Here is a 25,622-nt window from a genome sequence, read left to right as displayed (position 1 = left end):
TTTTATAGGAATAAGGACTAGGGAACCAGGAATAAGGAACGGAATAAGGAACCAACATCAGCCTCATGATCTTCATATGGAGACCTCGCTACCTCTTTTTTTTTTCCATCTGAGTTTCTTTCCCCCAGCTGTAGCACTGGCAAGTGATTCATTACTGGTTTAAGTGATTAGGTGGAGCAGAAATGACTTCAGGGCACCAGCTGGTTCCTGGAATGGGAACACCCACTTTTTGCTCAGTGCCAGGCATTCATTCCCTGTGTACAGTTCAAGTGAAATCAGTTTCTGCTCTCAGGGAAGGAGCCATGGCAGCCGTGTTTCTCCCTGGGAACCTCCAAGACGAAGCCACTTGCTCGGTCTGCTTGGAGTTTTTCAAAGATCCGGTGTCCATTGAATGTGGCCACAATTTCTGCCGAGCCTGCATCGCAAAGAGCTGGAAGGAGCTGGAAATGGACTTCCCCTGCCCTCAATGCCGAGAGGTATTTCAGCACAAGAGCTTCAGGCCCAACAGACAGCTGGCTAACATGTCCGAGATTATCAGCCAGTTCACCACACGCGGCGTGAAGGGGAGCGAGGAAGACGGGTTTTGTGAGAAGCACAGGGAAGCGCTGAAACTCTACTGCAAAGATGATCAGAAGACAATCTGTGTGGTATGCGACAGGTCCCGGGAGCACAGGCCTCATACAGTAGTGCCCATAGATGAGGCTGCAGAGGAGTACAAGGTATCTGTCTGTATGTCTTTGTGTCTTTCTATGCGTTCATACTCCATTTATCACCAAATTATGCAACAATCACCTAGCCCAATGGTTTTCAGGCATATCTTATTGGCATGTAACAAGCAATGACCAGTGTGGGACAACAGATCCCAAAGTACTCGTTGCTTCCTTTTCCCAGCTGTCAAGTTACAGTAAAAGACATTTGAAATCTTCAGATATCCTTTCCTAATGTTACTATTGATATAAGCAATTGTTTTAGTTGCCACGTGGATGTTACATGGTCATAAGCAGAAAGGGATGGTGGGAGCCTGAGGGATCATGGATAGGAATGGGAAAGTTCAAGGGGACAACTTCTCTGTGAATGTATGACCCACACAATGAGACACTTTGAGAACTCTGCTTTAAATAGTCTCCCGTATATATATTCACTTGAAGCAAAGTAATTTCAAAAGCTTGGCACTGCAAAAACTTTCTGAGCTCCTGAGTTAGTTTTATTAGGAAATGAAAGGTGAAATAAGTGAAAATATCCTGATTTATATTTAGCATGGGAGAATTTCTTTGGCACCTTCACCAGAAACCATAATAAAAATCCTTTTTACTATTATTTCTAGGGGCAAGTTCAGAGCCGTTTGGATAACCTGAAGAAAGAGAGACAAGAATTGCTGGAGTTCAAATCAAATGATGATAAGAAAACCCAAGACCTATTGGTGGGTGCCTGCTCTTTGCCACAAGATAACACTCAGGTGTTAGGGTGTAAATGGGAAATAGCATCACAATTTTCAAGGGAAACAAAGTGAAGCCTAACTGCTATTGGGTTTATGTTGCACTGAGGAAAAAATTGTTCTGGTTAACTGCAATCAGGGCTCAGAGTAGAGGTGATATTTTTATTAGATCAACAAGATTTTTGCAAAAAAAAAATAAATCCTTTAATTGCACGCTTTTGGGCACAAAAACCCTTCATCGGGCATCGGAGAAAAGATTCGAATTAACTGGAAACACAATTCTCATCTGAGATATTGCAGAGATGAGTATTTTAAGAAATATTAGTATGAATCCTGGCTAAAAATTTAAAAAACCACTGCAACTTCTGATCCAAACCACCTTAATGGAGGGTTGCCTTCCAGAGAATGCCTGCTCAGAAGTTTCTGAAATTCAGGTCCCTTGACCGTGTTTCAAATTGGGCACTGAAAGAGGGACACATCCAAAATCAATTTTGAAAGGTTAGAAGACGGGCAACAACAACAATAAGTGACAGGGATTAAGTCATGCTGTTCTATTTTAATGAAAGAGCTCTGCAAGTATGTAACAAGCCAGGAAAAGTGCTATTTGCTGAAGTCAGCTTCTCCCAGGCTGCTGGCTATCACCTCCAGCTGGGTCACCAGCTGTTGTCTCTATGGAGTGAGAGGGGAGAGCTGTTGGCACCTCAGGTTTAATCCCACCAGGTGCTGAGCAAACAGAAAAGATGTTTAGCACCCACAAATACCGTAGGAGATGGGGGCACTCAGCACTTTGCAGGATCAAGCCCTGGATTCCCATTCTCCTGTCCTTAGTCATGCACTGCTGAGTCTCATATGTCGATATCCTCCTGAGACATTCAGCCATGTAAACTGCTTTGTGGGCTAGTGCTGCACCTTCTAAATGTCACCTGCACCTAAATGACCCCCCCACCCCGGTCTCCGGAACTGGTTGCAGGGGGGGCACATGCCCCACCCTCCTCCCCAACTAAGGGGGCACCAGTCGTCCATGGTCACTTAATAGCTAAAGAAGAGGGGAATGTGTGTGTGGGGTGGTCACACAGCAGTGAAACCCAAATGCATGCTTGATTCATGTTCAAGGACCAAGACAGTAAGAAACAAAAATGCCCAGATTTACCTCTGAAATGCAGACAGCATAAATCTAAGCCAGAGGAAGGATGAGCCCTGGGTCTGTTTTTGGACGGTAAATGTCAGCAGAGCAACAGATCCCATTCCTTACCCTCTGCTCTCAGGTCATGTCTTTCTCGTGTCACTCCTGTCAGGCAAAAGTGTGCTCCTATCCCCTTTCCTTGCTGATAATACCCCTAGACAGTCATCCTCCCTTTCAGCAGGATTCACAGGCTTATGGCTACTCAAACGCTGCCTTCATTTTCACTCTAGATAAGTAGCAGGCAGAGTAGATTTGCACCTTCTAGACTAACCAAAGTGTGTGTGTGTGTGTGTGTGTGTGTGTGTGTGTGTGTGTTTGTGAAGGTTCCTTGGGTGAATTTGATATCTTTTATCAGACCAACCCAAATAGTTGGAGAATAGTTATTAAGCAAGCTTTCAGGTTCAAAAACCCTTCGTCAGGCTAAGGAAGTTTCAGCAGTTTGTGTGTGCTCTTCCTGGATGGAGTGAAAAGTAAAAAGCCAGGGGCTGGGCTGGGGAGTCGGTTGCCAGGCAGAGTGTGTGTGTGTGTGTGTGTGTGTCTCACATGCTTTTGTATGCTATAGTTCACTTAATCAGATACTGTAAGGCAGAAGGCACGGGTGCACACTTTAGAGAATAACTGGTTCAGAGACGCATAAGCTTTCACAGGCAACAACTTTGTCAGATCCCGGAAGGTACTGCTAGGATGAAGTAGGTTGTTGCCTATGAAAATTCAGGTGACTCAATTAATCTCAAAAAGGTGCTACCCTGCCCTGCTTTCTGCCTCACTTCAGACTACATGGTTAACCATCTCTGCTCTATTTAAAAGAAATGGTGAACCTTTTTACCCCCATGTTCAAGGAGGGACAATGGATGTAATTCATGTTGGGATGGCATGCCAGCATAAGACCAATGCATTAAGACCTCAGAACATGGCTCGAGAGGGGCCTAACATTTGTGCTGTGCTCACTCTACAATAGTTAAATGGGTTTTATAACAAATCCTTGGTCAGGATAGAAGTCAATACGCCTGATAGCTATACAATATCAATACAGTCAACAAGTGTTACAAAATCATGATCCCTCCTAAGAATCATGATATTGACCTAAAATTGGTTAGATTTTAGCAGAAAAATACTAACAAATTTGGAGCGTTGACTTTTATTTGTTTTCTGGTTAGGGACCTTTGTGTCACTCCCACATTTTCCTTTACATGAGGACTAGGAATTGTATTGAATTATTTAAAAATAAAAATTTAGGGTCTCCGGCATTCTCCTGAACTGAGATTTTTAAGAGATGCACTCAAAATTAGGAGACTCATGATAACATCATGAGAATTGGCAATACAACAGTATGGCTGATAAGCCCCTTAGCAAAAGAATAGGCTGGGATATAGTGTTTATGTGCGCTATGGACAAGACCACTTAACAGGGAAGGTGTAATCCCTTTGCTTGGCCCTCCTCATGACTTTCCATGTGATAGGACATCCCCAAATATTCTCTCTTGACTCGGTTTGGTATGTATTTGGGACCCAAACATGCTGACATAAGCTGTATAATGTTGCGTGATAGCAGTGGATAAATACACAATGTTCATCAACTCAGATTTCCATAGGAGACCTGCAAGATGACTGAAGCCCTCTATGGATACCCACTGGCCATAGTTTCCATGATGTCTTCTAGGTACCTCTTAGAAAGCAAAAGAAACTCCTCCTCAAAATCTGAAAAAAAACACCACTTAGTCCTCCTTGCATCCCTCCTGAAAACTCCCCTCTGATGTGATGTCTATGGAAATATATACCCTGATCCTGTCTGGTGGCTGGGATTGCTCCCACTGGCCAGCTGCAAATTACACATCCTGTTTCATGTTTCACCTCTTCTCTGCCATCCTTTTCTTGGTCTCATTCATCTTTTCCACCTTGCTTTTTAGGTTTGCAGTCTCTATGGGACAAAGCCTTTCAGCTGTTATGTATCTAGGCATTGCTTGGTTGAGACTTTTGTCTGATACCACAGTATAAATGACATTTGTAATAATGACAGATGGGAATGTAACATACTAGTTATATGTTTGTACTTATTGAGCAGACAAGAACAAATGGTGGAAACTGTCTGTGACAAGTCTATACTTGAACTATTTAGATCATTACATGGTCCCCATTATTGTCATATCTGAGCACTTGACAAACTTGAATGTTTCCATCCTCATAGGACCTTTCATTTGAGGAAGTGAACTTAGGTTCACAAAAGCTTGTCCCCTCTTTCTTTCTCTCTTTCTCTCTCTATATATATCCTATTTAGTTAGTCTGTGGTGCACCTCTAAGATATACCTCTACCCTCCCATATGACTGTTTTCAGACCAACATGTCTAACTACCATCCCCCATACTTACAACACTTACATGGGAAGGGTGTGGTATTCCTCCCATTGTACAAATAAAGATCTGAGGCCCTGACATGCTGAAGGCTTGTCTCAAAATCCACTAAAGTTAAGGGAAGGACTCTCTAGGTATGTCTACACTTCACCCTTCAGCAGGGGTGGGCAAAATGCAGCCCAGGGGCCAGATGCAGCCTGCCAGGCCATTCTATCTGGCCCGCGGGGCCCCTAAAAATTTAGAAAATTAATATTTATCTGTCCTGGACTGCCTGTCATGCAGCCCTCGATGGCTTGCCAAAACTCAGTAAGTGGCCCTCAGTCCAAAATAATTGCCCACCCCTGCCCTACAGCAATGTTGTTACTGTGCCATGCTTTAGTACTTCCTTTTGGAAGTACTAAACCGTGACACAATAACTGCCCGTACTGTGCTGTATGCACAACACACGGTTGTTTTTAGCTGCTATTTCACCATAGCAGCATGCTATAATGGGGGAGTATGCCACTATGGCGAAGTAGCTGCTGGTCACGTGTAGATGCATGTGATCGCTATGTTACCGTAGTGCATGCTACAGCAACATAGCGCGTCTGTACAGCAACGTAGCGTGACATGTAGACATGACCTCAGTGACCTTAATGAGCTCTGGAATAGGTCCTTGCCTAGATATACCCAGGCTATTTATAAGGGGCCAGGTAACTGAACCAAGTCTGTGTCTGGTGTCATAGTAAGTGGACCATGTACCTCTCAGTAATGTCAGTATTAGTCACACAAGGGAATGTGTTGTTAATAAATCTGAATTGTATCTTGATAGGTTTCTGTTAATAGAGCAGTATAAAAATATCACTCAAAATTATTAAAAAGGGAGAAAGCTAATGTTATTCATCTTTGATGAGCATTTTATTATGAATTACAGAATCATAGAAAATTGGGGTTGGAAGGGACCTCAGGAGGTCATCTAGTCCAACCCCCCTGCTAAAGCAGGACCGTCTCCAGCTATATCATCCCAGCCAAGGCTTTGTCTAGCTGGGTCTTAAACACCTCCAAGAATGGAGATTCCAACACCTCTCTGGGTAACCTGCTCCAGTGTTTTACTACCTTCCTAGTGAGGGTAGGCAGGGTAGATTTGCACCTCATAGGCTGACTACATCAGAGGTGCATCAGCTTTCCTAAGCAGAAGCTTTAGTTAGTCTATAAGGTGCAAATCTACCCTGCCTTCTGCCTGACTCCAGACTAGCACAGCTAACGACCTGTCTTTATTATTATCCATTTACTTCTAATAACCTCTACCTTCATTGCTCTAGCCTGTGTAGAAATGTGTAATGAGAGACAGCTCTAGCTTCAGTGGCTTGCAGGCTGAACAGAACAAAGGGTGGTGAGAAGACAGAAACACAAAAATGTGAAGTGAATCGCCTGAAGTCACACAACGACAGAATGGGCCTGTCTACATGTGTGCTTTAATGTGTAGTAGCCCATTTTACTGCACATCAAAACATCATGTAAAAAAACGTGATTATGCTAATGCACAGTAAAATAGGCTACTGTGCATTAAGCATCACTTAAAAAATGTGCACATTCATTACAGCACATTAAGGCAGCCTAATGCACATTTGTTTAGTATCTCACATTGGAGGTACTAAATTTAATGTGTATTAGGAAAAGTACCTTAATGCATGCGTAGATACACCCCATTAGTAGTAAAGTCCAAAATCCTTTCCATTGTTTTATCCCATCATGGTACAATCCACCAGATTAGAGTAAATGATCTGTTTTTGTTTTTATTACAAGGTGATACAAAAAATATTTTGTTTTCATTATAAGATCTGCTATTTGTTTTTATTAAAGAAAACTATAGAGATAGAGAGGCAGAAGCTCTTCTCAGAATTCGAGGCGCTGCGCCAGTTCTTGCATGACCAAGAGCATCTCCTCTTGGGTCAGCTGGAGAAGATGGAGAAGGGCATCTCCAAGAGACAGAACGAGAACATCACAGAGCTCTCCAAGGAAATTTCACTTCTCAACAAGCTGATCGCAGAGCTAGAAGAGAAAATCCAGCAACCAGTGCTTGAGCTCCTCAAGGTAAGGCTGAGCCATAAATTATTGCACAGGGGAGGAAAAAATGCTTTTACCTGTTTGTATGGGTGGGATTCCACCCATGACTGGACCACGGGTATAGATAGCTATACCCTGTACAGGAGGGATCGTGTAGAGAAAAGGGGCGGGGGTGTAGCTCTCTATGTTAAGGAAAGCTACGCGTCCCTGCAAGCCGATATTGGCGACCAGGGTGGACGGCTGGAGACCCTCTGGGTTAAAATCTGTGGGGAACACGGCACAGGGGACACAATGGTGGGAGTCTATTACAGACCTCCCACCCAAAGTCCTGAGCTTGACCAGGAGTTTGCCCAGGAACTGGCTGAGGCAGCTTGCTCCAGGACCATGGTTGTCATGGGTGACTTCAATTACCCGGACATCTCGTGGGAGGATCGCTCAGCAAAATCTGAGCGGTCGCAGAGCTTCCTCTCGTGCGTGGATGACCTCTACCTGACTCAAGAAGTCTATGGGCCAACGAGAGGCAAAGCGCTGCTCGACCTGGTACTGGCTACTGTGGATGACCTAGTCAGCGACCTAGTGATCGATGGGAAGCTGGGTGACAGCGACCACGAGCTGATCACCTTCACCATCCGCCGAAAAGCTGGCAAGTCAGGCAGCAACACGGAAGTCCTTGACTTCAGGAAAGCCGACTTTGACAAGCTCAGGAGGCTTGTCAGTGAGGCCCTCAGGGACTGTGACCACAGGGAGAGGGGAGTTCAAGAAGAGTGGTTGCTCCTCAAGGGAGCGATCCTCAATGACCAAACTAAGTCTATTCCATCTCGGAGGAAAGGCAGCAAGAGGGCACAGCAGCCCCCCTGGCTCTCCAGGGACCTAGCAAACCTCCTGAGGCTAAAAAGAAAGGCCTACAAAGGATGGAGGATGGGAGTCACCTCCAAGGAGGATTATTCTGCACTGGTCCAGTCCTGTAGGGAGCTGACCAGGAAAGCCAAGGCTGCAACTGAACTCCAACTAGCTTTGAGCATCAAGGACAATAAAAAGTCCTTTTTTAGATATGTGGGGAGCCGGAGGAAAAGCAGGGGCAACACTGGACCCCTGCTGAACCAGATGGGGCAACTGACAACTGACGCCCAGGAAAAAGCCAACCTATTAAATAGGTACTTTGCGTCAGTCTTTCATCAGCCCCATGGGACGCCCATGCCCGCTACAGGGCCGGGAAGTCCGGGTGAGGGTGATCCCCTGCCCTCCATTAATGCTGACTTTGTGAAGGAACATCTTGAGAAGCTGGATACCTTCAAGTCAGCCGGCCCTGACAATCTTCACCCCAGGGTACTCAAGGAGCTGGCGAGCATCATAGCCCAGCCTCTAGAGCGGATCTTTGAAAACTCTTGGCGCTCTGGTGTAGTGCCCGAAGACTGGAAGAAGGCCAACGTGGTGCCTATCTTCAAGAAAGGGAGGAAAGTGGATCTGGCTAACTATAGGCCCATCAGCCTGACTTCTATCCCGGGGAAGATCTTAGAAAAGTTTATGAAGGAGGCCATCCTTAATGGACTGGCCGACGCCAACTTCTTAAGGGATAGCCAGCACGGGTTTGTTGCTGGTAGGTCTTGCTTCACCAATCTCATTTCCTTCTATGACCAGGTGACCTATCACCTGGACAAGGGAGAAGAGATTGATGTCATATATCTTGACTTCAAAAAAGCCTTCGATCTGGTGTCCCATGATCGCCTCTTGGAGAAACTGGCCAATTGTCGCCTTGAGTCCTCCACGATAAACTGGCTGGAAAATTGGCTCCGTGGTCGGACCTAGAGGGTAGTAATTGATGGAAGTCACTCATCATGGTGTCCTGTGACCAATGGGGTCCCCCAGGGCTCTGTCCTTGGACCCATACTGTTCAACATCTTCATTAATGATGTGGACAATGGAGTCAGAAGCGGACTGGCCAAGTTCGCAGATGACACCAAACTTTGGGGCAAAGCATCCACACCAGAAGACAGGCACGTGATCCAGGCTGACCTGGACAGGCTCAGCAAGTGGGCGGACGAGAATCTGATGGTGTTCAACGCTGATAAATGCAAGGTTCTCCACCTTGGGAAAAAAAACCCGCAGCATCCTTATAGGCTTGGCAGTGCTATGTTGGCTGGCACTATGGAAGAAAGAGACTTGTGGGTCATCATTGACCACAAGATGAACATGAGCCTGCAATGCGATGCTGCGGCTAGTAAAGTGACCAAAACGCTGGCCTGCATCCATAGATGCTTCTCAAGCAAATCACGGGACGTCCTTCTCCCCTTGTACTCGGCCTTAGTGAGGCCACAGCTGGAGTACTGCGTCCAGTTTTGGGCTCCACAATTCAAAAAGGATGTGGAGAAGCTTGAGAGAGTCCAGGGAAGAGCCACGCACATGATCAGAGGTCAGGGAAGCAGATCCTACGATGACAGGCTGAGAGCCCTGGGGCTCTTTAGCCTGGAAAAGCACAGGCTCAGGGGTGATCTGATGGCCACCTATAAGTTTATCAGGGGTGACCACCAGTATCTGGGGGAACATTTGTTCACCAGAGTGCCCCAAGGGATGACACTAGGTTGAATGGTCACAAACTACGACAAGACCATTTCAGGCTGGACATAAGGAAGAACTTCTTTACTGTCTGAGCCCCCAAGGTCTGGAACAGCCTGCCACCGCAGGTGGTTCAAGTGCCAACATTGAACACCTTCAAGAGCAAACTGGATGCTTGTCTTGCTGGGATCCTATGACCCCAGCTGACTTCCTGCCCTTTGGGCAGGGGGCTGGACTCAATGATCTTCCGAGGTCCCTTCCAGCCATAATGTCTATGAAATCTATGAAATCAGAGTCCAGGTTTCCACTTGCATAACTTCACTCACTGATTGTTCAAAATATGGAGCTGAACTTTTTAAGAGATTGGGGTCCATGTGGGCTTGATTGTTCCTTCTTTGCCTATCCTATCTTCAAAGCCTTCAAAAGATGGGAACTAGAGACCACGTACTGTCAAACCTCTCTAGGATGTCTTATATTGGGCACCCAAAACCACTAATTTCTTGAGAATACATTGGTGTAACTATATTTATAACAGTTCAGTTGTGATATGCTACCTTAAGCATTAAAGCACAGTTTTGAGATAAAGGAGTAATCACATTAGCTGACATTGGAAGTAAGCTGTTATCCTTTATAGAGAGCCATTACTTAAAGAGAATATGGGACACATTTTGCAGAGCTGTTACATATTTTTGAGGTAAATTTGCATTTTTATTCTCCTAAATTAAGTCATGTTGAGCCTTATAGTTTTGGTGCCATTGATGGCTATTATTTTTAATAGGGATAACACCTTTCCCTGTGAGAGTAATAATGGCTAGTCTACATGCCGTGGCCAAATTGCAACTGAGATCCAGTGCTCTGCCTAACTTAAAACTGTGTTCTGACCTTGGAAGGTGCTTCTATAAAAGGGCATTGATTTGGGAGAAATGCACACGTGTAAAATAATCCAGCACATATCTATTCTGATACTTCTTATTACACCCAAGATGACTCTGAGGGCTTTTATTTTATCTAGAGGAGAACAAGACAAACAAACAAAAAAAAGTTCCTCCAAACTATACAGTGATTTACTGGGATATTAGCAGTCAGGAAAAATTACCATTAACTACTGTGTTAGCTACATACAGTAGATAATATACAGATATACTGTATGTCTATATACTGTATATCTGTATCTACCAGGTGATGCAGTATTGAGGGCCCAACCCCCAAAACTGCAGAGGGTTGGGCCCTCAATAAGTGCAGAGACCTGCAACTGTGCCTCTGGGAGTTGAGGTGTTTTATACAGTTCAGACGTTTATGTCTGTATTCCCACTTATGGGCTGAGCTAGGATTTTGGAAAGGGGGTGCAGGAGCAGTCATCTGCACTGATGGGGACTTTCTACTCCAGCTCCCAGCTTCCCCCTGTTAGGGGAAGACTCCACCGCAGGATCAGCAGTGGGACTTTTTAAAGTCCCTCAGATAGATAGGAAGTTTCCCTCTCCCTTCCCTTCCTCTCTATGCTCATCTACATGATCCTTTGTCTTCCTTCCTATCCCCCTGCTCCCCCATGCACTGTTGCCACTGTCCCCAGCTAAACCAGGGCTGGGGACCTCCAGAGCTATGCCTGCCCTGCTGCAGCTGGGCTGCACACAGAACCAGCATTTGCTAGAGGCAGCAGTGGCAACAGGTGGGTTCCTTTCTTCCAGATCTGCTTCAGGCCTGGCAGGGAACACTTGGGGGACTGGATACCAAGGGGTAACCTGCCCACTGCTTCTGCTGTCCCTGGGTATGCCTGGCTCCTTGCAGAGCCTGGCTGGATCATCAAGGGTAGCCCTGAAGCTCTATGCCCCCATGCCTCCACCCCAAGACAGCCGGAAAGTGGCAGCAGTGGACACGGGAGGGAAGCAGAGGGGAGGGAAGATGAGTCAGCAGTGTGCCCTTGTTGCCAAGAAGGCTAACGGCATACTGGGCTGCATTGGTAGGAGTGTTGCCAGCAGGGCGTGGGAAGTGATTCTTTCCCTCTATTCTGCACTGGTGAGGCCATATCTGGAGTACTGTGCCCAGTTTTGGGTCCCCCACTACAAAAAGGATGTGGACAAGTTGGAGAGAGTCCAGTCGAGTGCAGTGAAAATGGTTCAGGGGATGGAGCACATGACTTCTGAGGAAAGGCTGAGGGACCTGGGCTTATTTAGTCTGGAGAAGAGACGGCTGAGGGGGAATTTGATAGCTGCCTTTAACCACCAGCAGGGGGTTCCAAAGATGGAGCTGGGCTGTTCTCAGTGGTGACAGGTGACAGAACAAGGAGCAGTGGTCTCAAGTTGCAGCAAGGCAGGTTTAGGTTGGATATTGGGAAATGTTTTCTGACTAGGTGGGTGGTGAAGCACTGGAACAGGTTACCTGGAGAGGAAGTAGAATCTCCATCCTTGGAGGTTTTTAAGGCCCTGCTCATCAAAGCTTTGGCTGGGATGATCTAATTGAGGATAGTCCTGCTTTGAGCAGGGGACTGGACTAGATGTGACCTCCTAGGTCCCTTCCAACCTTAATTTTCTATGATTCTATGATTCTACGTGTGTCCATTATTCTTACCTGGGGTCATCTAATTAGCATTTGGCAAGTCCCAGACCTATGCATCTCAGATCATTGAAGCTGTCTCCCACAGTCACTGCATAGTATGAATTTTAAGTTGATTAAAAATATGCAAAATTAGAAATCTCCATAATGGAGGCAATATTTCACATGAAGAAAGCAATACATTTAAAGATAAAAAGTGGGGTTTTTCAGTGAAAAACATGTTTAAGTTGAAAAATCTCAACCACCTTTACTTCTGAATGAGTAAATAAATTCAAAGCAGTCAAATTTGTTTAGAAACACTGCACTAGTAACCTGAAGAGAGGATGAGTTTGGACACAAACACATGGTTTATGAACCATTTCCAATTTTGAGGATTTCACTGGTACAAGGTGTTAGGCCTTTTACTTAAGGGTGAATTTTACCCATAGGGGCAAATCTTCAGCTGATAGAAATCTGCTTGGATCCAGTCAAGTTACCTTTGCTTATATATTTCCATAGGATGCGTCTCTGTCACTTGACTATTATTAAATATCAGGAAAGAATAATATCCTGGATATCTGGAATTTTTGATGGGGTGAGACTTTAACTTTGCTTTTAACTGTGGGATTTTGGAGTTAAAAGCAAGAGTCTGAGGAGAGCCAGGATGGATTCACGTTCCCTATGGCCCAAGTACAGTTTTTGCAGCACATCCTGTTCAGGGGATTCACTCTTTCTTTTTTTTTTCCTTCTAGGATGTGATGAGCATTGTAAGCAGGTATGGAGCTGTGTTTTAACTTTCTCTTTCATGCTTTTCTCACTCACAATACTGAAAGGTCAGTGTTAGCCATTGAGATAACAAGGGACCTTATCCTTCGGAAGGATCTCCTCCCACCCAACACCAGCTTCTCCGCCAGAAATTTAACTTTGTCAGGTTTACTTTTCCTATAAGGCCATTTAAACAAATGCCAGACTGAAAGCACTGGAGACAGGAGTCCGAGGTATCTTTATCTATGCAATGTGAAATTCAGCCAAGTATGGGGCCATGCCTGTGTGAAGCGGGTAGCATTCGCTTCGGATTCGGCCGATTCAGGGGACAGTGATTCGATTCGGTGATTCAAATCATTGTCCCGATTCGATTCAGCCAAATCAGCTAGGCCCCATCCCCTGCCCCTCTCCCAGCCTGGCAATGGCTGCCCCAGCTCCCAGCGCTTGTTAAAAAAAAAGTCCTGGTGAACCCCGGGGTTTTTCTCCGGTGTTTTTTTTTTCTTAAAGGGCTGGAAATGGTCCAGGCAGGGCATCCATAGTGGGGGCTGGGGGAGCGGGGGGGTGGGAGGGGGCTTATGCCCTATGTAGCGTGGGGCACTGGGGGGCAGTGGGGATTGCCCCCCACCCGGCAGCACCCAGTGAGCACCGGGACTTTTTTTTAAAGTACCAGGCTGGACCGGTGGGGCAGCCATGGGGGGGTGGGGGGCAGGGGTCCTCCCCCCAGCCTCCTCTTCCCTGCCCCCTACTTACCAGCTCAGAGTCAGCTGCAGCTCTTTGCTGCAGCCACGGGGGACTGCCCGAATCATCAAGGCTCTCCAAATCTTTTTTGAAGATTCGGAGAGCTTTGAATTGATTCGGACCTTTTAATTGGTCCCCTGATTCAATTTGGATTTGGAGACTCGGCCACTGAATCGGGCTGAATCTCCTGCGAATCGAATCACCACCCAAAGCTTCGCACAGCCCTAATACACACCACATAAACCTTAGGATGAAATTGTGTCTGGAACACAGCTCCAGACTTGCTATGCACCTTGTAACTCACACTTAAGTCCTGATCCAAATGCTTTGAGGTCAAAAAGAGTCTTTCCATTGACTCCAGCAGCTTTCATAGCATTCTTGATGAAAGCTTGATAATAGCTTGATGTGGTATTCTTAGTGGTGCACAGTTAACATATCAGGCCTCCTGAGATCAGGAGGAATATTAGTGGCAGGATAAGTCCCCTCTTTCCCCCACACACCCTGCATGTGAAACTTCCCCTTCCCTCCAGCAGGACTGCTCTGTAGCATGTTCCAGTAGTGAAGGTTGTAGTCTAGGACTTGGGAGACCTTACAGCCTGTGTGCTGTCATCATCTCCCAGCATGATGCTGGGCAAGAGGCTGGGATGACGAACCACAAAAGGATTTAGATGCCTCAGTGCCTTTGTGGATCTGCTCTTCTGTCTCTTACTCAGTCCATTTATCCCCAGGATAAGAGAGCCAGTTGTGACAGTAAGTAATTAAAAACAAACTAAGGTTTTAGCAAAGGGGGCATTCGCCTTTCTCACTCACAGGCAACACCCCTGTCTACATGGGAGAGGAGGGAAGGGCACTGTGCACCCTTGTTCTTGAACTACCATGTGGCTGGGGAGATTTGTACATGGAAAGAAGGTACAAGCTGAGGGGGACTTGAGTCAAGCCACTTGACTCAATGCCCACTTAAGTTAATCAGAATTATCCCATTGATATCACAGGGTCAGGCTCAAGAGGACAAGGTGTGACTGTCTCACTGGCCTGCCACTCTCCCTCCACACATAATCCTGAGACAGACAAATAGAGGAGTGTGTATGCAGAGGAAGGAAGGGAGGCATAGGCAGACCTGGATTAAGGCTATACACTCAATTTATTTACTTTTATTATGGTTATCACAAAAGAATTGCTGAGTATTGTCATTCTTTTTGTGACCTATTTATTCAGTTAACATGTTCAAGCATTATTACAGCTTAATTGTAGGAGTTGATTAGTGTTACCCAGCATTTGTTAAACTCAAGTGTTGAAGATGTTATCGGTACCTAAGCTTTCTGCTGTCCTCGCCCGCACAAGGTTAGCACCCTTAGGTGCTAACAGGAGTACAAGATGAGTATTTGGACACATCTAAGCAGCACTAGAGATCAGATATCAAAAGCATTAACTAATATCCATATTTTTTTTGCATTAGAAGCAATGATGTGAAGTGTCAGAAGCCAGTGCCGGTTTGTACGGATATGAAAAACCATGTCTGCAACTTCTCTCTCAAGACTGTTATCTTAGAAAAAGTGCTAAAGAAATTTAAAGGTATGTGAGAGTAAAATATGCTTGCTGTTTTGCCACCAGAGGCACAATGCTTTTGATGTACGTTTCTACTAAAGTGCTACTTGATATATTTTATAAACAATGAGGAGAGTGATGATTCATTGTGGCCTTTTCATCCGGGTTTTCCATTAAAAGATCACTGCACGTACCAAAAAAGACCAGTAGGTGGTACTAAGAGACCACAACATGAGCCATGAAGGAGTAAAACTGAACAAAGCTGTCTCAGAGAAAAATCTCACTGACAGCCATCACTTAAGACACACCGGCCAGGTCTACCTGAGATGCTACAGTTGTTACGGTGCAGTCATTTAGTACGTACATACACAAGTACTAAATGACCGTGCAGTAACCGCTAGTGTTACTGTGCAGTAGCATCCCCGCAAAGCTTCTCGGTGATGCTGACTGCGCAGTAGCTCCTTACTGCTGTGCAATAGCGTCACATCAGAGGGGTGAATTGCAGAGGAGTGAATTTCACCTACTGATTCAGTGAGCATTTTGCTTCATTAAAATACTAGGATCCACCAAAATGATAGCAGGACTTCTTTGATTTCAGTACCATGGCTCCCTTGCCACCAAATTTTTGGACTAATGGAGAGCTTTGTGTGCTGGATGACATAGTGCCAGGGAATAGATCTGGCCTGTGGGCCAGGGGTTGAACATCCCTGATCCAGGCAGCTATCTAGTCTACCTGGCTAAAGGAGTTTCTAGCTCTCATGTGTTGAGAAAAAAAAAGGAGTTAAGTGACATAGGAAGATTTATAAACCAGGAGGGAAAACATAAAAAGCATTTGAAATGCATTATTTTTCTTGAGTGTCATTGTTTTAATCTAATCTTGTTACATATATAATCTCCCCTCCCATTTCCTCTCCCCTGTCTGCAACTGCTGCTTTGCCAGCTGCCCTGGGGTTGGGGTAAGCTTCAAAGCAGCTCCAGCCAGGCTGCCTGGGGGCTGGGCTCAGCAGCAGCACAGCAGGGATGCCAAGCTTGGTCTCTGGGAAATGGGCAGGGAGGAGGCACTCACCCCCAGACCATCGCTGCTGCTGCCACTGTTACTTAGTCCGGCCTGACCCCCATGCAGCCTGGCTGAACTGGGCAGGAGCAGCTTTGAAGCTTCCCCCAGGACACTGAGGAAAGCATCAGCGGCAGGCAGGGGAGCAGGGAAGGGGAGAGGAGGAGAAATTTGTACCTGCTTCAGTAGCTTTACTCCCTGGAGGCTCCCAAGGACAACCTGCCTATATCAGTGGAGGTGGAGGAGGCTGGGAGCTGGGATACAACCACCCCTGCAGTACAGGTTGCTGCTCCCATGAATGACTGGTGCCTCCTGAGACTGGGGTGGGGAGGCACCATGGTGGTGAGTGATGAGTGGGGACTGCCTGCAGTCACCGGCGTTTGAGTCGGTGGCAGCAAGAGGGGACTGCCCGCACCTGCTTGTGTCAGTGTCAATGTCAGTGGTGACAAGTGGCGAGTGGGGACTGCCTGCAGCCACTACCAGCTGTGTTGGTGGCGGGGGGGCGTGGGTGCAGGCTGCAAGTGGGGACGGCAAGTGGCGAGCAGTGACTGCCCACAGCTGCCACCCGCAGCAGCCAATCTCAAGGGGAGCACATGCCCCCCCATGCCTCTCCTATGCATCACCTATGGCTGCTCCTTCACCCCACTTCAAGAAACCTTGGATCTACCCTTGCCCATAGTTGCTATTTGGATCTGGAGGCCTCTTCCTTTACCCAGGTTCAGCCACTATGGTCCTGTCTCAGGGAGGCTTTCTCTCTGCAAAGGCCAGTGTGGAGAGCAGTTCCACCAGAGCTACACAGATAACCTATCATGACCACTCTTCTGAGCAAGCCCTCTGCTGCCCTTAAGAAGTCATCAGGCCACCCTTTTTGCTGGAAGGAGCAGAGCTGATAAAACAAGAGGGTTGGATCCAGTATTGTTACTAATGTGCTGCAGCTGTTGCTAACTTCCCTGGAATCTACCGTACTAGACCTGTGCAAATAACAGAGACAGGCCAGCCCTGTAGTCACTTTAATGTCAACAGCAACAGGATTGACCAGCAGGCATCTCTTACTGCCGTGATCTTGGGATTAGACTGTCCAGTCTTTAGGCATGTTGCTGAGCTCTCATCTGCCATTCATTTACCCAGAGGATGGATTTACTCAAATCTAATGTAAGCAGGCACAGTGTGTGTGCTCAGCTGTTTGCACCTAGTTAGGCCCACATACAGAGCAGTTACTTTGCCATACACAACAGCAGACTCAATGAATCAAACAGCTGCTTGTCTGTTGTTAGCAGCTACTCAAACAGCTGTCAGTCCTTTGCAGCAGTGTAGACTTGATGGCTGCAGCCTTGCTATTGACAGCTGCCAGCCTGCTTCACAGATTATTATTCAGACTATTCAGTTAAACAGAGTACAGTTACATTACAAAAGCAGACAGGGAGTCCCAAAGTTCCTGTGTAGTTAAATAATTTGTGCATTTATACATACAATAGGCAGGTAATTGTTGTTATCAGCTGGGGGTGTCAAATATATGGCCCTCAGACTGGACCAGCCCATGGAGACCTTTCATCTGGTCCCTGGTGCTATCTCTGGGTCTTGGATTAGACCCATGCACCACTGTGGCATGCACTGGACCAACCCCATGCTGCATATTGAATGGGGCTGCTTCCAGGCACGTGCTGCTGGCTGCACTCAGGGCCAGTCCCAGGCACTTGGGTCCTATGTCACTACACCAAACCAGCCCAGCACCACTCATCTGGATGAGTTTGACACCCCTGACATATGCCACAGGCCAAAATGTGAGACTAGTGTCATGTTATGCAGTTGATGGATTTATACGCTCATCTGATACTCATTTAAATAGAGTTGACGTACTCCCATTAGCAGTTAGTAATATTAGTCTCCTGAAGAAGTATTTGCCCCCCTGGATATGCATTCCCAATATAGTCCCCACAGGTGTGTCAGCATCAGCACTTATTGACTCCCCTCTTTTTTCAGAGAATCTGCGAGATGAATTGGGAAAAGGTGAAAAAGGTAAAAGTCAAATATACCCATGTTTCCTGATGCAAACATTTTAAATTGTGGTTGTAATTTGCAAAGCGATTCGGTAGAGAAAGAAAAGGGCACTGTGGGATTTTTTACTTTTCTCTCTCTCAATGATTTCCAGATCCAGTTTGGTCAGTTCAGGACTCAAACGATGGTTTTTCTAGCTGACGCCGAGGATCTGACAGTGAAGCTGGGTCCTTTCTGCCTGTTACACATACCAACCTACAGTGCCAAATGGAAAGAACTGAAATTTTAATTTAGAGCTGACTCTGGTTCCCTCTAGATCCTTCCACCTTGGTTCCTCTGCCCTTACAAATGACAAATCAAGGTCCTGAGTCTGCCAAACTTGCACTGAGGCCTGGTCTACACTAGAAAGCTTTAGCAGCAGAGCCATGTCAGTCCAGAATATGGGAAACAATCACAGCTCTGGTTGACATGGCTTTGCTGGCAAAAGCTCTAGTGTAGTTGCAATTATATTGGCACAAATGTCTGTTTGCCAGAAAGGCTTCTTCCACTTGGGGAATTGGTTTAAGCTATACCACCAAAAGAGCTCTCATCAGCACAATCTGTATCTCCAGGGAAAGTTGCAAGGATGACGCCACTGGTACAGGAATACCAGCCCACCCTGTAGATTAGACCCCAGCAGGACTTTACTGCATGAGAAATCAAGAGAATAAATTATGAAGCCTGAGCTCCAAAGCCAATCTACTTTCCAACTGACTTCAGGGGTCTCTTAAGGAGAGCCAAGGCCCTACCTAATGTCAGGGCTGTCCATTTTTGCAAGTTGCCTATGCGCTGTATAACCTCTTATTTTATCTGTGTTCTCAGACAGCAACAATATTTTATTTAAAGACCCATCTCCTAGGAGCTTATAATTGTAGGAGAATTTTAGCTTCCATTTATATATATATTTAATATATCCATTTATATAGTCCTCATTGTTGCAGACAAACTGGAAATGGTGGACTCAGCACATCCTAAAACCTACAAAACCAGGAGAGAGATACATTTTAAAAGTTCATTTAAAAAAAAATCCTTTTAAAGTCTCATGATTTTAAGCCTTTTTCATGATTTGCAGGAAGCTTGACTTGTATTTTTTTAAATGCATTTCGGGCTGGCAAGATGGCAAAGGATGAAATCTCTACCCCTCCGCACAGCCCAGGCACAGCTTCTTCCCCACTCAAGCCTGGTACTGGAAGCCAAGGCGGGCACTATGTAAGGCTTAGATTGCACTTGATATCTGCACTGCTGTTCAGTTCACTAAGTTAGAATAAAATGGCAGAATCAGCCCTTAAATTAATAGTATATGGAACTTAATATTGCAGTTTGGGACATCCAAGCCTTGGATATTCTGTGGCTGAGAAGGAACTATTACAGTCCTTTGCTTTTCTGTGGAAATGCCACAAAGTCTTAAAATGTCACAACCACTTCTGGGAGGGGTGAGGGGGAGGTAGGGAGGCTTGAGTAAAGGCTCCAGACCAGGCATTTTAAACTGGTTGCCTAAAGTTGGTTTTGGTATATGGGCACCTAAATATTGAAGCCATTTCAAAAGTGCTGAGTGACCACAAACCCAGGTGAATGAAAGCAGCAGGCTCAGGGAGTTCAGGTGTGAACCGTTGCAAAGTGGAAGCGATCTGGATGGGAGGCTCCCGTTTCGGGCTGTCATTGGCCTAACAGAATCCACACTCACTCTTCTACCAGGAATGAAACTGGGGGGGTGAAGTTGGCCTCTGTTGAAGTCAATAGCAGTTTTGGAATTGACTTTTTTTAACTCAGCCAGACACCAGAGAGATGTATGTGGTAAGGAGAATCCTCAGGGCTGGGATTTTCAAAGGAACATAAGGGAGTTCACTATCCAAGGGTGCAGACACAAGGCACAATTAATATAGATTAAATTACCTCTGATTTACGCTCTAATAAGGAGCACACATACCACTGACTCGGCGCTATTACAACGCCTAGCCATTAGGGAGCTGCTTTGCATTGAGCAAAGGATTGAACTCATCCAACGGAGTAGGCCCATGAAGGGTCCTGTGTACCAATCTTCCCATGCGGTAATGTTACAACCTTTGTTTTTTGAGGAGTGACCTTACCCTGGTTTTGAGTGATTTACTACACTACATTTCATGCGTCTGCTGCACTTTCACTACCTCTTCAAGTCGATTTGCCACATAGGAAGTGTGTTTTGTGACTGCAACCGAAGGGAAGTAAAGTTTGAAATCCAATTTGCTTATGCTCCTAAATCCCAGAGACTGTCCAGGGGGGCTAGATTGCTTGACAAAGTGCCATGTGCATTTAGCAACTTTGCTAACTACAACCACAATTTGCTTGTACTTATGCTACCTGATCTTTTTTTAGTGTGGCTTTGTGAAAGAGCATATTTTTTATTAACTCTCTTTGTTGTTCCTCGAGGTCCATCTGAATGCATTTTGGTGCGCAAAGGTATATTTAGGCCAAGATTTTCAACAGACACTAGTGTGGGAGGGATGGGGGATAGGGATTGCACAACTTGTCTAGGGAGGTGATACTTCCCCTCTATGTGGCATTGGTCAGGCTGCAGCTGGTGTACTGCGTCCAGTTTTGGGCCTCGCACTTCGGGAAGGATGTGGATGGCCTGGAGAGGGTTCAGAGGAGGGAAACTCATCTGGTTAAAGGCCTACAGAAAAAACCCTATGTGGACCGACTGGGAGACCTGAATGTCTTCAGCCTCCGCAAGAGGAGGCTGAGACATGATCTTGTGGCTGCCTACAAACTCATGGGGGGGGGGGGGCAGCAAGAAATAGGAGATACAATATTTAACAGGGCACCTGTTGGGGTAACTAGAAATAATGGCCACAAACTGGAAAAGAGCAAATTCATATTGGACATCAGGAAAAAATTCTTCACAGTGAGGGTTGCCAAAATATGGAATAAGCTTCCGAGGGAGGTGGCGCTGTCCCCTTCCTTGGAGGTGTTCAAAAGGAGATTGGACAGACACCTGGCTGGGCTCGTCTGACCCAAGCACTCATTCCTGCCCAGGGCAGGGGGTTGGACTCCATGGTCTAATAGGTCCCTTCTGACCCTAACATCTATGAAACTATGACATTTCCTACATTTTTTAAAGGGACATGATATTTTTATAGGGTGGCTTGTAGGCAGTTTATGCATCTCACCTCAGGTCTCCAAATGTAGAAACCCCCCCAATTATTAGTCTCTTTTGAAAAAAATTGGCCTAAGTATGTTATTATTGCACATAATTACTACTTGGTTGCATGGGGATTTTATGAGGTCCTTTACTAGTAAACCTGTGGTTACTGTTATCATCATTGTCATCATCCACAGAGGACCTGACTCTGGATCCAGATTCTGCAAATCAACTCCTCATCTTATCAGCAGATCTCAAGAGCGTAAGGATGGGATGCAGGAAGCAGGAGTTGCCTGACAACCCCAAGCGATTTGACACAAATTCCCGGGTCCTGGCCAGCACAGGATTCAAATCCGGGAGACATTACTGGGAGGTAGAGGTGGGGGCCTCCGACGGCTGGGCTTTTGGGGTGGCCCGGGAATCAGTAAGGAGGAAAGGCCTAACTCAGTTTTCACCTGAAGAAGGAATCTGGGCAATGCAGCAAAACGGTGGGCGATACTGGGCCGTCACTTCCCCTCAACGCACCCCTCTTTGTCTCAGCGAGAAACTCAATAAGGTCAGAGTTTACCTGGATTACGAAGGGGAAGAGGTGTCGTTCTACAACGCCGAGAACATGCAGCACATCTTTACATTCACTGTTCCTTTCAAGGAGAGGGTGTTCCCACTCTTTTCAGTCTGCTCCACCGTGACCTACATTAAACTGTGTTCTTGAAATTCATGAAATATTTTGCTGAAGATTTGTTTATATGCTCTTTACAGAAAGGTGCTAAGATACCATCGAGGTAAGCCTGGTATCGATGTGATAGAGAGATAGATAGACAGACAGATAGATACTCAAAAAAGTTATTACCAGAGGGTCATGAAAGTAGTGCTTGCTACAGAAAACTAAAACCAACAACAGCTATTGAGATAACCATAATCAGCAATCTCCAGACCGTTTCTACGTATTGCGCACTCCTAAACTTATCGCTGAACCAACTTCCTGCTTAGCGAGAACACTGGTGTATGCCCTATGTCCTCAAGACTGCTAATGAATCTGCATTTTTCCCCTCTGGGGGGTACAAATATTAACATTAGGGCTGACTTGAAATTCTCTACTGGAACTTTTTTTCCATTGGAAAATACCAGTTGATCAAAACTGAGATGTTGAGCAGATGCATGTCAATTTCAATGAAGTTTCATTTTGAAAATAAAACTCTGGATGGAATATTTTGAAATATTTCCATTTAGAAATGGCTTTTGACTTCTAATTTTTCTTCTAATATTGTAACAGAACATTTTGCTTTTATCAAAAATTAAAATCAATTAATGATTTTTTGTTTGTGGTCTCTCCAGCTCTATCAACACAAGACAATGTATCCCAGGGTTCAGCTCTCTTTTAGGAACGGCAGGATGAATTAACACAGCTCTGCCCTAAGGTGGCCGAATGCCCTCTGCCACCATTTCTCCCCGTGCCAAATGCCTGCACAAGCTGTCAGGCCCCATACAACCTTGGTGGGCTGGACAGAATCACTTTGAGAGCCAGATGTGGATGGAGGTTGTAGGTTGCTAACCTCTGTTTTATTTGAAGCACTGGGGATTTCTGGTCCTGTGCCCAGGCATACTTCTAAAATTTAACTCCCCTCCCTCCACCATGTGCAAGGGACAGAAGAATATTTTGCTTCCTGAACTAAGTGCAAGAAATGACATGCAAGAATATCTGCTATGACTTTACACTTCTGAAACTCTTAGGTGCTTTAGGAAAATTTCCCCCTACAATCCTTACGTAGTAGACACTATAATCTACGCACCGCATTATGGTTATCCTAATGGTTTGCCTGGTTCATATATAGACTTGAGCTGTTTACATAATACTTTATGATGTAATAATTCACTTTCTTTGGCTTGCTGTATACTGGGTAGAGCTGGTTGACAATTTTCATTTGAAATGATTTTTTTGACAAAAATGGCTGTTTATCAAATGGAAAATGTCCAGTTTGGGGACATTTTGGGGAGGTTTCACATTTAGCAAGAAACCTAAAAAACAATAATGTTACAGTTCCACTCATCTGAAAAAAAAAAAAAAGCCCATTTTATTTTTCATTATTTATGACCTTTCCAAAACTTCTGAAAAGGTATTTCAATTTTAAAAATCCATCATTTTATGCAGAAACACATAACATTTTTGACCTGCAATAATCCCAGAAAATGGTATAATTTCAGCAATTGATTTAGTTGAACTGATGATCGTGATTCATATTTGTTTAGTCTTCCAGCTAAACTGGTGCTAATACCGGTTCCATTCAGCCAGTGGTTTTCAATCTCTTTAGATTCAAGGTACCCCCCCATGAGACCCAAGACACCTCTCCAAATACCTCACTTAGTTTCACTCATTTTTTTGACCACAGAAAACATAATAGAGCATTTTTTCTGGTGCAAAGAACTCAGAAAGACCACAACAGGTCAGAAAGTTTTTTTTACACAAAAGATTCCTGTTTGAAGTCTTTGGATTTATTTTGTGATTAATTTGTAGGTGTTTGCATCCCCAGAAGAGCTAATATTGCACATCACCTTGCAACACCCTTAAAAGGATCTAATGGCACCCCAGGGTGCCACAGCACTAGCTGAGAATCACTGCATTAAACCACTTACGGTAATGGTGCAATTTCAGTGATCCCCATTTTCAATCTCATCTATACCATAAATTCAACTTACCTCAGGGAAAAAAAACATTATCCATTACTAGGGACATACACCTAGTAGTCATAAAGAGAGGGGTAGTTATGATTCCCTAGGGCTGTCATACCTTCAGTCAACCTAGAGTTTAACACTAAGCTGTGAAACCATATCTAGTATGTTCAAAGATTTAGAAATATCTTACAGACACGTCACTTAGTTTACCGCTGGGAGGCACTCAGATGCTACAGCAATGAGTGATACGAGAAGTGAATAGAATGCAATAGAAGTATGAATTTATGCTAAGAAAATGTGCACGCAAATTTCTTCTATAGTGCAATTCCAGTAGTGACGGCTAGAGGGCAAATGGTTTTCAAGCATATTTGTGACTGTCTCACTGAAGGCCTTGTCCATAGAAAATACTTGCACTGCTTTTATTAAACTGATCTAATTAAACCAAATCAACCGTTTCCTCAAAAGCAGCTTATTTTAGGTTAACTTAAACCTGTGCCCTAATTAACTAATGCAAAACGCAAGGAAGTCTTACCTAGACAGAGAAATTGATAGCCTCCTGCGTTCCAAAAGGACTACTCTGCTATAGTTATTTTGGTAAACTGTAGTTGTTCTGGGATGATCCCATAAAATGGACCTTCTGCTCTGAAAGGCAAGTTATTTGAGAACAGTGTGTCTATATAACGGTTTATTTCAGTGTAGTGATTGGTTCGTTTCCCAAAGGAGACGGTAAGACTATTCTGAAATGGAACAAAGGGTTTGTACTGTTTTAAATAATTTAGCTTAATGCACAATTTTAGTTATAACTGTGCCACACTCTGCGTACATCAACTTTCTTGTGTTAACAGTGCAGGCTGTTTTCAACACTAGTGATTTTCTGAATTTCTCTTCAGTTCATTCTCACCGCGGTAACTCTACCCATGGGAACTCTAGCGTAGACTAATTGGTTTCCTGTCAAAGTGGTTTTGGAAAAGATGGTAGTAAAAGCAAACGTGGCTGGTTTATCTTAAGTTTTTAATGAATTCTTACAAAAGCTGATTGAAGTCAACCGACTTTAGTGGGCTTTGGACCTACTGGCACAATGCAGAGAGATTTTTCAGAATACTGCCAGTCGAGACAGATCATTGTTAGGGTGAAGGCAGTTTTACCAGGTCTAAAGACCTGAAAAGTACAAAAGTAAATTAAGCCAATTTAAATAAGAGCCACACTGGTTCAAGTGCACCTGTGCTGAGGATTTTCCTTAGTTTTCCTAGAAAGATTGTAGATTTCCTTTTGAAAGCCAGGCCTATCACTGCATGGTACCAGTGGCCAAAATACCTGAGCCTCATCTGTCCTATAGCCACCATGATAGAAGAGCAGAAAAGGACTGACACTATCCATAGGGTAGGTGGGGATTCGCTGTGAGACTCTTTCTTTTGTTTTTATGCTATGACTTGATGCAAGTCCTATTTGTACACAATGCATACCTCTTCCATTCTCTTGATGTACAAGTGGTTTAAAGATCAATGGCAAATAATTCATCGTTTGGTTGGGTTTGGAAACTCAGTGACTGGCGAGAAGCCTTGTGCTAGAAATAAAATCTGATGGCACCATCTGAATTTGTTTATT

At 45.0% G+C, this 25,622-nt stretch overlaps 1 protein-coding gene across 1 annotated transcript; it reads left to right on the top strand.

The window, feature by feature from the left end:
* The first annotated feature begins 230 nt into the window (after window positions 1–230).
* On the top strand, window positions 231–25,608 carry LOC102571922 (E3 ubiquitin-protein ligase TRIM7). The gene is made up of 7 exons (XM_014594473.3): window positions 231–719; window positions 1,325–1,420; window positions 6,808–7,038; window positions 12,846–12,868; window positions 15,053–15,168; window positions 18,176–18,211; window positions 21,545–25,608. Exons 1-7 carry the CDS (start codon window positions 303–305, stop codon window positions 22,057–22,059), a joined length of 1,434 nt encoding a protein of 477 aa, XP_014449959.1. The 5' UTR covers window positions 231–302; the 3' UTR covers window positions 22,060–25,608.
* Window positions 25,609–25,622: the final 14 nt, after the last annotated feature.

Source organism: Alligator mississippiensis, chromosome 11 (assembly GCF_030867095.1).
Source record: "Alligator mississippiensis isolate rAllMis1 chromosome 11, rAllMis1, whole genome shotgun sequence".
In the NCBI taxonomy this organism is placed as follows: domain Eukaryota; kingdom Metazoa; phylum Chordata; order Crocodylia; family Alligatoridae; genus Alligator; species Alligator mississippiensis.
The sequence above is the reverse complement of the archived record's forward strand: the minus strand, read 5'-3'. Positions and strand labels throughout refer to the sequence as shown.